This window comes from Azolla caroliniana, unplaced genomic scaffold (assembly GCF_043228905.1).
Source record: "Azolla caroliniana isolate FFs.n. ecotype wild unplaced genomic scaffold, voAzoCaro1.0.p SCAF_3, whole genome shotgun sequence".
Lineage (NCBI taxonomy): Eukaryota > Viridiplantae > Streptophyta > Polypodiopsida > Salviniales > Salviniaceae > Azolla > Azolla caroliniana.
This window is the reverse complement of record NW_028230438.1, coordinates 24,666,220-24,682,418: the sequence shown is the minus strand read 5'-3', so window position 1 is coordinate 24,682,418 and position 16,199 is coordinate 24,666,220. Positions and strand designations below refer to the sequence as shown.

The 16,199-nt window shown below is 37.6% G+C and overlaps 1 protein-coding gene across 1 annotated transcript; it reads right to left on the bottom strand.

Moving 5' to 3' along the window:
• Positions 1-1,443: 1,443 nt before the first annotated feature.
• Positions 1,444-5,891, bottom strand: LOC147866785 (NADH:ubiquinone oxidoreductase, 17.2kDa subunit). The gene is made up of 5 exons (XM_087317268.1): positions 5,767-5,891; positions 4,824-4,850; positions 4,642-4,730; positions 4,446-4,555; positions 1,444-1,849 (listed from the first exon to the last, which is right to left on the bottom strand). Exons 1-5 carry the CDS (start codon positions 5,823-5,825, stop codon positions 1,694-1,696), a joined length of 441 nt encoding a protein of 146 aa, XP_087173394.1. The 5' UTR covers positions 5,826-5,891; the 3' UTR covers positions 1,444-1,693.
• Between the last annotated feature and the right edge of the window lie 10,308 nt (positions 5,892-16,199).

Here is a 16,199-nt window from a genome sequence, read left to right as displayed (position 1 = left end):
ATAAAAATATATATCTATCGTCTCTCTACCACACGGTTATGAAGAGCCCTCTTTACCCTTTTCCCGGTTTCAAGTTCAGAAATTTAAAGTGGTAAACAGAGAATAAATCTCTTTATGGTTAATGCATGTGTGTGCATTATGGATAGCCCTTCCTCTATTGGAGCGTAGTGAACTTTTACCTCTTTTCGCTAGGACACTCTGATTTTGGCCATTATATATTGTGTTGTATTATCTGATGAAATATGCAACATAACTATAGTAACTTTGTGCTTGATTGCTGATGACAAGCATCTCACCTGAGAATATTTTGTCTACATTACCATTCTATAGCACATTGAAGGGGTTTAACTTATCCTCTTGTAAAGTTGGTGAATGTCAAGAGCGGATTTGTATTACTGTAAAATAGTAATGTGAGATAAATGGTACTATTTCAAAGTAGCCAAAATAATGAAATTTCCAGTAGATCATGTTTTGCCTGAGCATCAGATACATACAATTTTTATCAAAGAGCCATCATATTTCTATTAGAAGAGAATGGGGACAATCTATCGTCTTACTAATAATTGAGAGAATAATTTAGGTGGCAATGCAATGTCTCTAAGATAACTAATTGGCAAAGGCACGGTTATGGTGTTCCAAATGACATCTCAGTTTCTGCGATGCCATGTTTATTCTAGAAGCTTCCTTCCTGCGAAGAGACCCATTCTTGTTTAACATTTCAGCACTTATGTAGAAAAAGCCCTAGTCCATATCATATGCCCTCAACAGATGCATTGCAATGTTGTGAGATAACCAATTGTCAAACACAGTTGTGGTTCAAAATTATGCCAAATGCATTTCTCTATTCCTTGTGACCCTTCACAATATTATTATTGTTCTTCCTCGACACATAGAGACCCATTCTTGTGCAACATTTCCACACCTACGGGAAAATTCACTTACTGAGATGTGAAAGGATTTCCATCCATCAATAGAACTTCACATCCTATTTCTAGATTCCATCTACTTTTTCATAACTTCTCAAATGGAATAATAACATATAAAAGTAGATGGCTTTGCAGTATGAGAATATGTCAGTAGCACATAGAGCTTTGATAACTTCTCAAAATGGAATATGAATAACATACAAGACTAGATGTCTTGCAGTATGAGAATATACCAGTTTCTCTCTGGCCTCCCGATCTTTTTGCTAACTTCTCAAAATGGAATAATATATGAGAACATGAGTTTAGAGTAAAAAAAATGAATAAATGGCAACATGAGAACACTATTCATGAAAATGGTCGAAATATTAACTAAATACATGATCAATTATATGGACTGGCCTGTCCAAACACAATTGTATGAACTAGCCTGTCCACCTCAAGGTTCAGAGAAAAGAACATTGTAATATCAAAACGACAACCTATTAAGAAGCAAATTCCCTTATCCTTTATTGGGTGCGGAGCTAATAATGAGAAAAAATTGCATTATACATGTCACAAAACAGCTCAACTATAATGAAATGGAACCAAGGATAATATCAAACGAAAATTAAATCCAGATCAAACTTATTGGCTATATTATGAATCACCTTACATATAGGCATCAACTTATTTCAGCCAAATTTAGGTTTCAAATTTCCATATATCTGAAGTGACACCAAATTGTCATGACATGATGTGATTAGGAAACGGTCCAGGAAGCTGTTGATTTACTCTGGAGAATTCCATGTTTGATATCTAGTCCAATCTCTCTGCTTTGGATTCAATGCATGACCTTTAGAGTAATAAGCAGATGGTTTGATTTCCAGTTCTGATGGCTCTGCTTTCGGTGAAATGCCATATCTCTTGGGTCCATATGGCAAGATCTGCATCCATAAATCCAAAGTTGTCTTAAATACAGACTAACTTAACAGTTTTTTCAAGGATAGATTAATATGTATGGAAAATAATCAATTAAGATTGTAATTTGTGAAGAAACCTAAAAACATTCAGCATTTATATAGAATGGGTTGACCAGTGCATGTTACATACATAGATAAGCATCAATGCTATTGTATTTTTGAAACCTGACGCCAAGAGCACTTATGGCCATTAGCCATAGTAGTTTTGCACTGCAATGCAACATCTTTAAGGAGAAATTACATGAAAAGTGCTGCTAAAAGTTTTGCTCCGAGGATGTTAGATAGAGATTCATTATCTGTTGATTGATCCTTACCAAGATGAAATGATTTGTATCATTCAGGAGGGTAACTTCACAACGTTATATCAAAACTCCAGTCATCAACATTAAGATGCCACAAACTGCTTTCAAAGCTTTTTCAACTTCTAGGCGTGGATGATAACAGTCAACTGCAAGAGTAGCTACATCACACTTCAGGCTATTTAGCCTCTATGGTAACATATGTATTGTATCTATACGTGTTTACAATTGACAAAGTGTCTCAGAATATGGAACATCAACTGTGTCATTGGCAGTGAAGATTGTCACAAGTCACCGCAAGATTAGACAATTAGCAAACGAAGACAAGCTGGACTGCTTTTCCAAGCAGGTCAAGTATTCACAGGTGGAAGCTCGATGACAGCAACTATACACTATGTGGAATGTTCAATCATGGAAATTCCAATGAACTTCTGGCCATGCCGGGAAATTATCTATCAGCAGCAGATTAAACGCATGGAAGCAACATAATGTGAACCCTCTGGGTGCTTTGCTGATAAAAGGAACAAATTTGGAGTTGATATTACAGACAATACATTGGAAGCATGATAGGTACTCCACAACACATGAAAACGTGGAGCCAAACCATGTGCAGAATCTAGAACTAGTTGGGGAGAGGTCTATGTGGATAAAGAATCTGTGCAATCAAGAGGCAGCAGATAAACTCTACAGAGGATCTTGCCTGGAGATATGTCCATCATTTCACAGAAGTTTTGATACGATCATCACAGCTCCAGAATCTGTCGATGGCATCCAAGAAGTTTAAAGTGTTGGTCTTGATAAAGAAGGGTATAATTACGGTAAGACATCGTACATAACACAATATTATGTGGATAAGGAATCTGTGCGCAGCAGCAGACAAACTCTACAGAGGATCTTGCCTGGAGATATGTCAATAATTTCACAGAAGTTTTGATACGATCATCACAGCTCCAGAATCTGTCGATGGTATCCAAGAAGTTTAAAGTGTTCCTCTTGATAAAGAATGGTATAGTTACGGTAAGACATCATACATAACACAATATTACAATTTTGCCAGTCAAAGAAAGTCTTAAGGTAGCATTAAGGTCAATCTGTTGGTTGTGGAACTTGTCAGCATTAGATGGGGTCATAGTGATGATCATCAATTTTAGACCAAAGAAGTGCAGAAGGGAGCTTACAGGATGTGAAATCAACATTCAGCGATTCAAACCGACAGTGCGGAAGGAAATTCTACATGAACTTTCAGCAACATGAGTAAAAGATGTGTTGAAGTAATTTGGAGTTTGCATGCCCGCATTCAGTACAAAATGTGGTAGCCACAATTCAGCCACTTCAGTTTCCCAATACTCAAAATCAAATATCTGCAGAAGGTTGGTCTAGTGAACAATATATCGGCAATGACTCGTATGCAGTATCAGAAGTATTTTGTGCAACATGCAACATGAGATCCTTGCCTTCTCTGCAAAAGGAGGAAGTATAAAGGCAGGCATTGGGACATATAATCAAACTTCAAGTTCAAAACGATGCTTGTAGTATGATAATATGGATTTACTTGCTAAAGGAGAAGGTTGACACATTTGGAAAGTTTGTGAAGTGGCAGAAGATGAAGGCGGCCGAGATGCTGAGGATCAGTCAAGAAGAATACTAAAGAATGCAAAGAGTTTGCTCAAAGTTCATAATAGAGGATCAGGCCTGTTGCCACAACTTTCACCTACCAACATCAACCATAGCTGGTTGTTGGAAGGCATCCACGCACACCATGTCCAAATTGGTAACTGTGCATCTATGAGAAAGAACAATGAGGTCTAACCTTCATTATGCCAACAAATGAAAATGCTGATGCCTAGCAACAATGTCAGATGAGAGATCAATACTGGGTCCTTTCTCAGACAAAGATTAAACCCAAGGATCAGGCAGTATTAAATGGATCTGTTCTTGTTACCCATGCCTACAACCGTGTACTACTTGCCACTCTTGTCCAAGGATCATATATTTCACATCCTAGTATCTTTCTTTTTCACACCTAAGGGTGCATTGTGATAAACATATATTTTGGTTCTGTCTGGAAACTAGCTTTGCGATACAAATGTATTTTTCTCTTGGAAAGAAATAGCCCATCGTGTATTTTTCTTTACATCCTTTACTGTGTCACTATTTGCGCCAATACGTGCATGTATATAATTGTATAGTGGTTTGTCCACATATCATTCGTTATATGATCGCTCCTGCATAGAGCATTACTCTCTCACTCAAGAACCCACCTCATCAGATTTATAGTCTGTAATATAATGCAACCATCCATGCCAGTCAGGTGGTACCGATGATGCATCATAGTTATCTACATCAGCATATTCTACAAATCTGTGTCTTCCTGTACAGCATTAGTCAACATAAAATTAGACAACAAAACATTTCTCAACCATCTCAATGATCTTGAAACTGAAAATAAATACTTACCAAACTGTGCTCCTAGCTTTTCATAATATTTGTTTCCAAACTTGTCAATTCCAACAAGTGTCGCTCCATGAGTATGCAATGTAGTTTCCCTTTTAATTAAACAAGTCTAAAATAAGGTTAAAGAGCAGAGTATGGAATGTAGTTTCCCTTTTAATTAAACAGGTTTAAACGTGCATACTTACATAACATTGCCATCTCGAAGACAAGCCCTGAAAGACAAAATGGCGGGGCACACATTAAGACTCTCAGTTAGTTGAGGATATACATTCAGCAGAGTTGGAATTGAATTGTACAAACTAAAAGTTACAATTTCTCTTAAGACAAAGAAGAATCTACGAATAGAGCTCAGCTTCTTTGAGAAAAGGGTTGTACATTTTTTATACATATGCAAGCATTAAAGTGTATATTGCAAAGAATTATAAATGAAAATGTATGGATATTAGTAATGCAAATTATGAATCAAATTGTGAGTGTTGTGATGACAAAACCAAATGATTCATGTTGCTTCTTTCAATAAACCAATCACTAAAACCTCTTCCTTCACAAAACACATACATTTTGTGAGATTCATATCATCATGCCCTCAATTAGCTTGTAGTATTCAAATGTGGAGCTTCATGAATGTATGTAAGGTTTCATGTGTTTTAAAGGACATTTACCTAAAGCGAAACTATATTCAGAAATAAGGACATAGCATGAAAGAGAGCCCAAATTTTGACTGAAGCGGAAGAATGGGAAAAAGGGACACAAATCACCGAAAAACACGAACTCGTTGGGCGTTTAAGAGTAATACTTCTACGTTGTTGAATACTATCAGAGTGACCCTCTGTAGTTAGTAAGTGCTTGTTATTGAGGGTACTTTGGTCATTCTCGAATGTTTTGGGAAGGGCATTTACCATTAAGACAAACATCATGGTTTGCCTAATAATAGCAATAAAAGGAGAAATATAAGGAATTTAGAAGATGAATTAGAAGAAGAAGAAAACACAGAAGGCAAGCTTAAGCAGGGTTATTTGATAAGACATCAGGTGTATTTGCAATGGAAAGACAAAAAAACAGCGGATGCGATATCTGAATAGTGTAATCGTGGGTGCATAAAATACGTATAAGTACATAGAAACTCACAGAATCCCTCTGAGACGGATCATGCGCACCGCACTCACAGCAGAACGAAAGAACTCCATGGCTCTCTGTCTCTGTCTCTGTCTCTGTCTCTGTCGTCTCTGTCTCTCTCGTGCGTGTCAGAGAACAGAAAGAAGACCCGTAATAGTAAGGCCAAATACTTTCGTCTATTTACAAATATAGACCCTCTTAATTTTCCCAAATTCCAGAACATACCCCTCTCCCATGTTCTCAAGACCCAACAACTCCATCGAGACTCTTTCTTACCCCTATATGTCTCCACAATTCTCCAAACCTCGTACTCAGACCTCTTTCTCCAGCTCCCCAATAGAGAGAATACCACGGAAATCTCACTCCCTTTCCTTGGCCAACTGTAGAAAGCGAACACCGATCAGACCTTCCTCGAGGCTGCCTTGCGCCATAGGAGGATTGTAAGGTTGTATTGTCAACGACTCGATTGTATGGTTCATAAATCTTGAGGTCTTGAGGATCGTTATAGTTACAGATTCATGTGAGGTCGCCTGCATTATACATATGGTGATGTGTGAAAGGGTAATTGTTCAGTTGATCTCAAGTCAGTCAGTACCATTCTTGGGACATCAACCATCGTTGTATCATCGATCTCGTTGATCTCTTGTATTCCCTTATGTTCCCTCCCTTGTTTCTCACCTTGAGTTCATGAGTTGCAACTATGTCCTCTCGCCTCTTAAGGTTTTGCTTGAGACTACCTCCCGAGTCTCCTTCGAATCCACTCACCCTCAATTGCCCATTTCCCCATTAACTCACTCGATCTCTTGCTTGCCTTCTTGATTGCCCTTCCAGACATTTGCACCTCTACTCATATGATTTTCATGAAAATCTCTTCTTGAACATAGAATCAAACATCAGGGTTCCTTTAGTAGAGATTAGAGCATTAGGTTCCTTGAGTAGAAAAGTGATTGTTTAAGATTTGAGGCAAAACCGAATGCTTATTATCACCATTCTTCAAGTTAGAGTGATTTCAGTATATGCCACGATTTGCTTTTGCCACTACTCACTCTTTCACTACAAATAAGGATTTTTGTATTCATCTTAATCACACTCTAACATCATAATGCACCAAAAATATACGAGGTGAGCTTGCTTTCAGACACCTTCTAAATCAAGATCAACAAGGTATCACAAAGACGAGCCTCACAAGAGCACCTAGTACTTATCAATCACATGCACATGTTATCCGTACAAGAGGTACATGGATGGTCTATGTATGAATTTTGTTGTGTATGTGCAAATGTGCACAAGAGTGAGTGTGAGTGTGAGTATGTTCGTTCGTGAGTTTGTGCGTGTATGAACACACATGCACACGTGTGCATGTGTGTAGATATGAAAGAGTGTGACAAGATGCGTGTGGATGGCTAGAGGGATATGCACCCCTACATATTTTATGGATGTGTAACCCTCATTGTAACTATATAACCCCATATGGGACATGAATGAAAAACAAGAAGAAGTTGCATGTGTGTATATATGAAAGAGTGTGACAAGATGTGTGTGGATGGCTAGAGGGATATGCACCCCTACATATCTCATGGACGTGTAGCTCTCGTTTTACCTATATAACCCCATATGGGGCATGAATGAAAAACAATAAGTTCTCTCTCTCTCTCTCTCTCTCTCTATCGTAATTACCTTACCCTAGTGGTAAGTTGTTAGCACTTCAAGCACTGTGTTGTGGGATCGAAACCCAACTTCCTCACCTCTCTATTATATACTTCTCTCTCTCTCTCTCTCTCTCTTTGGCGAAAACAAACAATTATATTAATAAATGTGTGTAAAAAACACTACTTACAATGGGTGTGACAATGAAGTATGGTCACCCACTAACTACACTACATGGGTAGTGGAACATGTTGAATAGCCAATAGGCAAGACGAACACTCCACCGAGGAAAGAATTTCCACTTGCTCACATTAGTACTCCCTTCAACTTTCGTAGATATGCTTTCACTCCATGTCTAACATCAAATACAAAAGCATTGCGCATATTCCAATTATGACGCAATCCCCAATATCTCAGAAATAGAAAAATGATATCCATCTCTGACTTTGGGTCAACCTGTATAAATTGTGCAAACACCCACTATCTAGGAGTCAAATAACATCGTGATAAAAATTGCCAAATTTGAGGAATGTAACTCCAAATCTGACAAGCAATCGGACATTGTATAAATCGATGAGTACTATCTTCCATTTGAACAGTGCAAAAGAAACAATTACCCGTTACTAATCCACGACGCTTTAGAGCTAATCCCAAAGGCAATCCTCCAATCAAAACTCTCCAAATGAAGACCTTTGCTACAAGTGGCAATTTAGAATGCCAACTACGTTGTAAGATCTACCACCACCCATGATCATATTTGTGTAATCTCCATTCTTCTTTAGCCTTAGATGATAACCATCCAAGATACTCAATAGAGCAATGATACAAAAGATTAGTAGTCACTTGTAACAATAACGTTTGACCCTTTAAACACCAATCAATCCACGGTTGTTCTCTTGTTTGTAGAGGTAAGGGACCTTGCATCAATGCAATATTTTGTAGTTGTTGCCAAATAAACCCATAATTAGGCGGAATGCGTAATAATTGTCGCGCTTCAATAAACTCCAAAATTCTTTGAGATGGAGCCTCAACAATATCTCCCACGTCTTTGACCCCCAAACGAAACAAACGATTAAATTGAGAGCGCAATCTCTCATTTCCTGGCCAACATAATAACCGAGAAGACACAAGCAACTCTTTTTGCAAAGAATTACAATGCTCTCTACTAGATTATGGTTTCCATACACATAACAAGAGTGCTTCTTGCCATGAGGTAACCAAGTGTTGAACACATGTAGAGCCCGGAATCCTAAGTGAAATACATATATTCAGTGATTGCCACCATGAAGCCTTAATCGTTGTCCTCCCATGTGTTAAACCCTTGTTCTCAATGAAATATTGAACAATAGATATCCATGGTTGTGAGTTTGAACACATGTCTTGTAATAATGAAAATCTACAAGCCATCATATACTTAGATAAGTTCAATATTCCGGTTCCCCCCAAGCGCTTAGGGGTTGCTAGATGATTCCATGCAACCCAAGTGATTCCCATCTTATCCCTCTTCTTCCACAACAAATATTGAAGAGGTTGCAAAATAGAATGCAAAGCCTTCTTTGTCCATGGCAACAATGGCAAGTAATATAATATCATGGGTTCCATTATACATTGTACAACCTTCAAGCGTACATGAAATGGCCAAGATTGTGACTTCCAATACATGAACTTATCCCTCAACTTACTAGACATCCACTTAATCAATTGACCATTTGTAACATTCATTCCTAATGGATAGCCCAAGTGTCGAAAAATAGAGCCTTTCTTCACCACGGATCCTTGCCATCCTAAACATTCCAAATCCCTTTCAGTACATGATATGAGACTAGACTTCCTCCAATTAATATGTAATCCGGAAGCCAGTGCAAATTGGTTCCATACAAGCATCTCCTTCTCAAGATTCTCTCGTGAGGCTTGTAGAAACATGAAAGAATCATCAGCCAAAGCTTGTCCTACTAGTTGCCCTCCAGACAGAAGGTGTAGACCCACAATATCACCATTTGTTGCTAGCTTGGATAACATCACTACAAGGAATGAGTAACAATAGCAAACAACAATGGACTAATAGGGCATCCTTGACGAACAGATCTTGTGAGGGCAATATCTTATGTAACTCCCCCATTCAGCATTACTCGAGATGTCGCATCTTGTCCTAATAAAAATATGAGGCGAGACATACAAGGTCCAAAGCCCATTGTATGCATTAACCTAGAAACAAAGGACCAATTAACATGATCATAAGCTTTCTCCAAATCTAATTGCACCATAATCAATTCTTGATGAGTGTTTCGAGCATAATCCATGGCCATTTGAACGTTCAACACATTATGCAATTTATTCCTACCTGCAATAAAACCATATTGGGCAGGATGTATCAACTTTGGTAATCTATTTGCCAAGACCTTTGTAAATATCTTATACAACCCCCCGTCGAAGAAATAGGTCTCCATTGATGAAATGACTCTGGAGATGCCACCTTTAGAACTAATTTAATTAGACCTACCTTCCAAGCTCGAGGCATACGACCAGAATCCCAAGAATGTTGAAACATCAAAGTTAAGGGCCCCTTTAAAATGTTCGAATATCTCTTAAAAACTTTATTTTTCAAGCCATCCCAACTGGGGCTCTTACCACTAGGAAAATGCCTCATCCTCAGTGAAATCCGCATCCAATTCATGACTAATTAGGTCATGCACAATACATCCAACCACATCATAAAACTCATGACGTGCTCTACTCACCTCATTTGTCATTAACAATTGTGGGGCAATCAATTCCTTAAAGTAATGAACACATAAGTCAATTATTGTAGTAGGATCCACTAGTCATTCATCCCCTTGCTTAACATGTACCACATTAGATCGATTATAAGTTGGATGTAACGCTTGGAAAAACAAATGAGATTAACATTGATTATCTATGAGCCCATCCCTCAATTGTCGCATCTTCGCATAACGATAATTTTGGCATTGCAACTGAGAAATAATAACATGCAATTGATTTTGGATATCCAAAAGCTCCTCATCTAATGGTGCATGTATCAATAATGCATTACACCTGGAAAGAACTTGTGAGAATTGACAAAGAATACATCTTCTTCATTGAGCATTAGTTACTCCATACATAAGATGAATGATCGTAATGTTTCGTAATGTGATATCCAATGCTTTAACTCCTTTAAGATTCACTTATTGTGAAAATTTTACCAAAATTTGTTCCATGAGAGAGTCAAAATGAGGTTGAAGCAAAAGAGAAGAGTTAAAGCGTAATGGAGGCTTTCCAAGTAAAGACTTATACATGTCAATTGCATGACCACAAACCTCCAAACAAATAGGAAAGTGATCTGAAGTTCCTACATCTTGTAAAACTATCATACGAAATGATGTCGGTAAAAAAGAATCATTGTGCATCACATACATTCTATCTAACTGACTCCATGTTTGTCTATGTTGAGCGGATTGGAAAGTAAAACTTGGATCATTCCCATGCAACCATGTCCAAACATCCAACTTCAGAACCTCCATAGCCAATGAATCCCACGCAAGTTGCTCAGGATCATCCATGATTGAATGTTCAAACGTAGATTGAGATGCATCAACACACATGTTAAAATCACCCATAAGTAATCTTGGACGACCCACACAAAGGGTTTGACGGAGTGAGCCCCATAATGCAATACGTTGAGTGGTTTGGTTAGGGGCATAAATCCCAACCACCCACACAACCTCGCCAAAAAAAGTGATTTCTAGAACAAAAAACCGACCATAAGGATCATTGTGCACCACCTGAGGATAATATTTATCTCGCACGATTAATACCACACCTGAATAATGATTATTACGATGTCTTGCATAGAAGGATGATATATCCACGCAAATGAATTGTGGATCCTCCTAACTCATGACACTTATGCTCAACTGCACATAATACATCCCATTCTTTACTTAACAAAGTTTGCCATAATATATACTTCTTATGAGGAGAACATGCCCCTCTCACATTCCATGTGACCACTTTCATTCAATCAACAATGTTATGGGTGCACTTGCTCCTTCAGAACAACCAATGTCATGAAACTAGTCAAAGCATGTTCCAATGTTGCATATGGATTTTCATGCACCACATCCTTAGGGCCGTCTATCGAAATATTTTGTTTAGGTTCTCTCACTTGACGAAAACCTTGAGAATTTGATGAATTTACAACCCGTCCCAATGAATCAAATTGAAGGTGAAGGGGTAATCCTTTATGATCCCTAAATTGTCTTAAATGACAAGGAACTTTTCGAGGACCCTCCCTAGTTCCTGAATTACCTTTCCAAGTAGTCTCACGAGTAGTGGGCAAACTATTACATTGCATATTCATTGATTTCCCCTTCAACTTGCCCTTAACATGATGCCAATCCTTTTCAGCAACAACATCACTACTAGTTCTATCCAACGGTTTTTTCCCTTGTCTATAACCATCAAACCTTGTTTTTCCATATCCATAGATTGAACTCCATTATTCTTAGGGCCCAAACCTTGAAGTGAACCTCGTTATAACCTGCTCTAGATGATGTTCCTTCATCCATAACAACCACAATATTTGACACACCAACATCTCTCCCAACTCCTTCCTTATCATTCCCTTCATTAGGAACCTCTATAGTTGAAGGACAATGACGATGGCATTCCGCCATAAAGGAACCCCATTCACCACGTCCAAAACAATGACCTACAAATGTCTCCCATTTCAATTTAAAACAAAGTATTTTCATTCCAAGTGTGTTCATATGCACCCATCTTGGCCTCTTACGATTGGTATCCCATAACACACAAAATCTACACTTATTTATAGCATTTGCATGTGGAGATACAAACACTTTACCCATTTGACTCATCAACTCTGGTAAAAGTGTCCATAAAAAAGCATGCTTACAATCCACTATTACCCGAACGAGGGTTTATTGTTTTAACAAAGCACGATAGTCCACAACGGGGAACCATTGCATTACATGTACCAATCGTTTATCAAAAAACACAGGAACTTTAGCCAACAATGCACTTCGATGTTCCGGTGAACGAAACACTACATCATAAAACCCTTGTGGTCCTGCATATATATTTTCAACACAATTTGGTGACACGATTGTGTTCAACCATTGTTTAATCCAATTAATGTATGGGAGTTTCCCGGTAAAAAACAATATAACCGCACGATCATAGAATACATCAAAAGATTGCAACAATGCCTTAGCATCAAGTTGTACATCATGCACATCCTCCTCAATGCATTCTTTCGTGGAATTTTCATTTTCTTCCACAATATCATACAACAAGGTATTGGCAATTCCCCATAAATTATCCCAATTACAATGATCCTTGTCAACCTCATTTGCATGTATTACTTTGGCATATGTCGCTTTTTTCTCATACATTTCCTCAATACCCTTAAACATCTTAGAGCTTCCAATGTCTTCCCTTTCACGATTACATTCAACCATCACATTACTCTTTTTTGGATCAATTGTTTCCATATCGATGTCCCCCACAATTTGAGAGGAATTCATGTTCATATTCATTATTCTTGATGTGATAGCGATCCGGGATAAAAACAACTTTCCATGAACAAGAAAGATAATTGGAACTCACCCGGTTGAAGAGGTCGAAGATGATGAATACAATAGAAGACCAGCAAGGTGTGTTGAGTATGTGGATGCCAACAACACAAGATTCCTTATTTCTATCGTTGCTTCTTGCACAGAACACCAAATTTAACTTGTTATATCTCGTTACAAAGCTCTAATCGAGGGCTTTCTAACGCATGTCTTTATGCTCAATTCCGTTACAGATAGAGAGCACAACAATAAAAACAATTTCCTCTCTCTCTCTCTCTCTCTCTCTCTACCCCTTCGGAGGGGGGTGGAGCCTAGAATAGCTCCGCCCCCCAACCCCATAAACAACACACTTGATGATTGAGCTTAATAGGTCAACTATCCGTTCAAACTCAGATGTGTTGTAGGTCATCCATATGACGAGCTTGGTATGCTTTCTTCAGTCCCCCTAAAACTCGGGAAAATCAAGTAGACAAAGGCTATAGGTGCCTTCCAAAATAGTTAATGTTTGTTGTCTCCGAGCATTTTAGTGTAAGTATCCATCATCATACGACTTACTTGAATATGTCGAAGATTCCCATCTCCTACAATGATACATTATGAGATGTAGTCATGTTGCATGTGAATGTACTTCCATGAAATTAGTTGTTGGTTGTGGACAATCCTTTAGCCCGTTTGAGCAACGTAATCGATCAAGTGGGTCAACATTCCTATCAACATTTGGATCTTAGACCACACACTTGAGCAATTCATCATTCAAGTTGTAATTATCACGTCAATCATCGAGCTTGTTGCACAAGGTTAGTGTGTTGTCACGCGCATCCAACTAGTCCAACAACCATCGACTTTATCCATGTCACATTTATCGAGAATTGTCTCGCACTTGTCGTGCCAATTAAATGGAGCTCTGCACATGTACGGTGATTATCAATTCCAATTTGCATTCTTACGTTTGTCCTTAACATAGGGAGGTTTATCATGATCATCCACCATTGACCATAAGTATACATATTTGTAGAGGCCTTCAAGTTGATGATTGATTCTAGGTTGGAGAATGAAAGCAATGTGTCTCTCATGACAGTAGTGGTTCTAAGCAACCCAGATCATTCCTATAAACCATTGTAGTATATTTGCACCATCTCTTTCATGTTGACCACATGTGATGCAAGAGAATATCATAGGCTTATTATTTTCATGATGCATTCATTGATAGACATACAAACCATTGAATTCTCGCCAAAGTTTAAGCTTATGTGTAGTTGTGTTGGTGGTGGACATATGCAAAAGATTTATCCATTCCTCCCTTGCTATCTTTGTATCTTGAATTTATCCTAACATGTGATCATGCAACAATGAGGTTAGGGACTGTGTGGTGTGGCCTACCCCTTGTTTCCATTTTGGGTAGTTGGTGTATACAGAGTCGGTTATTGGTGTCAAGGGCATCATCAATGTAGAAGGAATTTGTGTCATATTTTATTTCCAATTTCTAAAGTTGGTGTTAGGTTGGTGTTAGGCTTCTCACAACGAAGAGAGATTTTCATTTGCATATTCATATTGTTTGTGACCATTTCTTCCTCTTCTTTTGTTTATTTGTGATTCTTCCCATCATGCAAGGTTCACATTTCATGAGAATGTCATCAAAACCAATCAAGTTGTCTATTAGCCTGTCTATTTTCTTTTGTTTTTATATTCGCATTATGCAAGGCTCATAGTTCATGTTCAACATCAATATCCATGAGACTTAAGTGCCCAAAGGGACAATGCCCCAACTTTACATTTTATGCTATGTGACGTTCGGCAACGTCAATATCCATGAAACTTATGTACCCAAAGGGACAATGCCCCAGCTTTACATTTTATGCTATAGACACATTTTCTACCACTAACATCATTCATTCAAACAATTTGTCATTTTGGTTCACAAATTCAACGACTTGACTCATGTTAATGTTGTGGATTCTTGCACCTTAAGTTTGGTAGACTACATCATAACCAACATATGTTGAGCTTGAGACAAACAATTTTTAACGAAGTTGGGGAACCAACACATGTCTTCCAAGCATTTCATTCCATTCACTCTAGTCTTTGAATTCTTTGATTTGTTGGCATCATACAAAGCTTTATTATTGTTCCTTGTTATGGTAAACACAAATTCAACGTCCCATAAGGATCCAAAGAAGCTCCGTCAACTCATAATGTTTCAATGATAATATTTGGAGAAATAACAAAAAAGCATAAGCTTTTAGGGAAACATTCATTCCATTCACTCTAGTCTTTGCATTCTTTGTTTTGGCGGCATCATACAAAGCTTTTTTATGGTTCCTTGTTATGGTAACCACAAATTCAACGTCCCATAAGGATCCAAAGAAGCTCCGTCAACTCGTAATGTTTCAACTTACTATCTTCAATGATAGTATTTGGAATGATAACAAAAAAGCATAAGCTTTTAGGGAAACATTCATTCGATTCACTATAGTCTTTGCATTCTTTGATTTGTTGGCATTAGACAAAGCATTTTTATTGTTCCTTGTTATGGCAAACACAAATTCAACGTCCCATAAGGATCCAAAGAAGCTCCATTGACTCATAATGTCTCAACTTACTATCTTCAATGGTAGTATTCGGAGATATAACGCAAAAGCATAAGCTTTTAGGGAAACAAAGAAAAAATCAATATATTTTTGTTAACATCATTGAATAATTATTTTAATACTCGAGGATAGGAGAATGAAAAAGTGCGAACTACATCAAGATGTAGTTATAGGTCATTCTTCAAGAATAATGGAGATTGTCTATAAGCTACAAACTATTAGAATTTGGATAAGTTCAAGCCTAATTTCTAAGTACAACATTACCCAAAATCACTATATGGACATTCCAAAGAATATCCATGATGATATCATGTTTATCGTAGACTTTCGTAATTGTTTGAAAACTTTATGTGTTCAATTATCACATACGCAATTACAAAAATGTTATGTTCGAGAATAATAAGTGTATGATGTAAATACAATAAAATGGGGTTTGAAACTGTTGTCCTCATTTATAACAAGCTTCATTCAACATACATTTTAATAACTTTGTTGAAAACGTATTCGAATTTGAGCAAAAAGTGAAACTACTAAATGTGGTAGGTATAAAGGCAATAATGGCTAGAAACGTATCCCAAATATATACAAAATGGGAAATATTGTGTGATAAAACTTC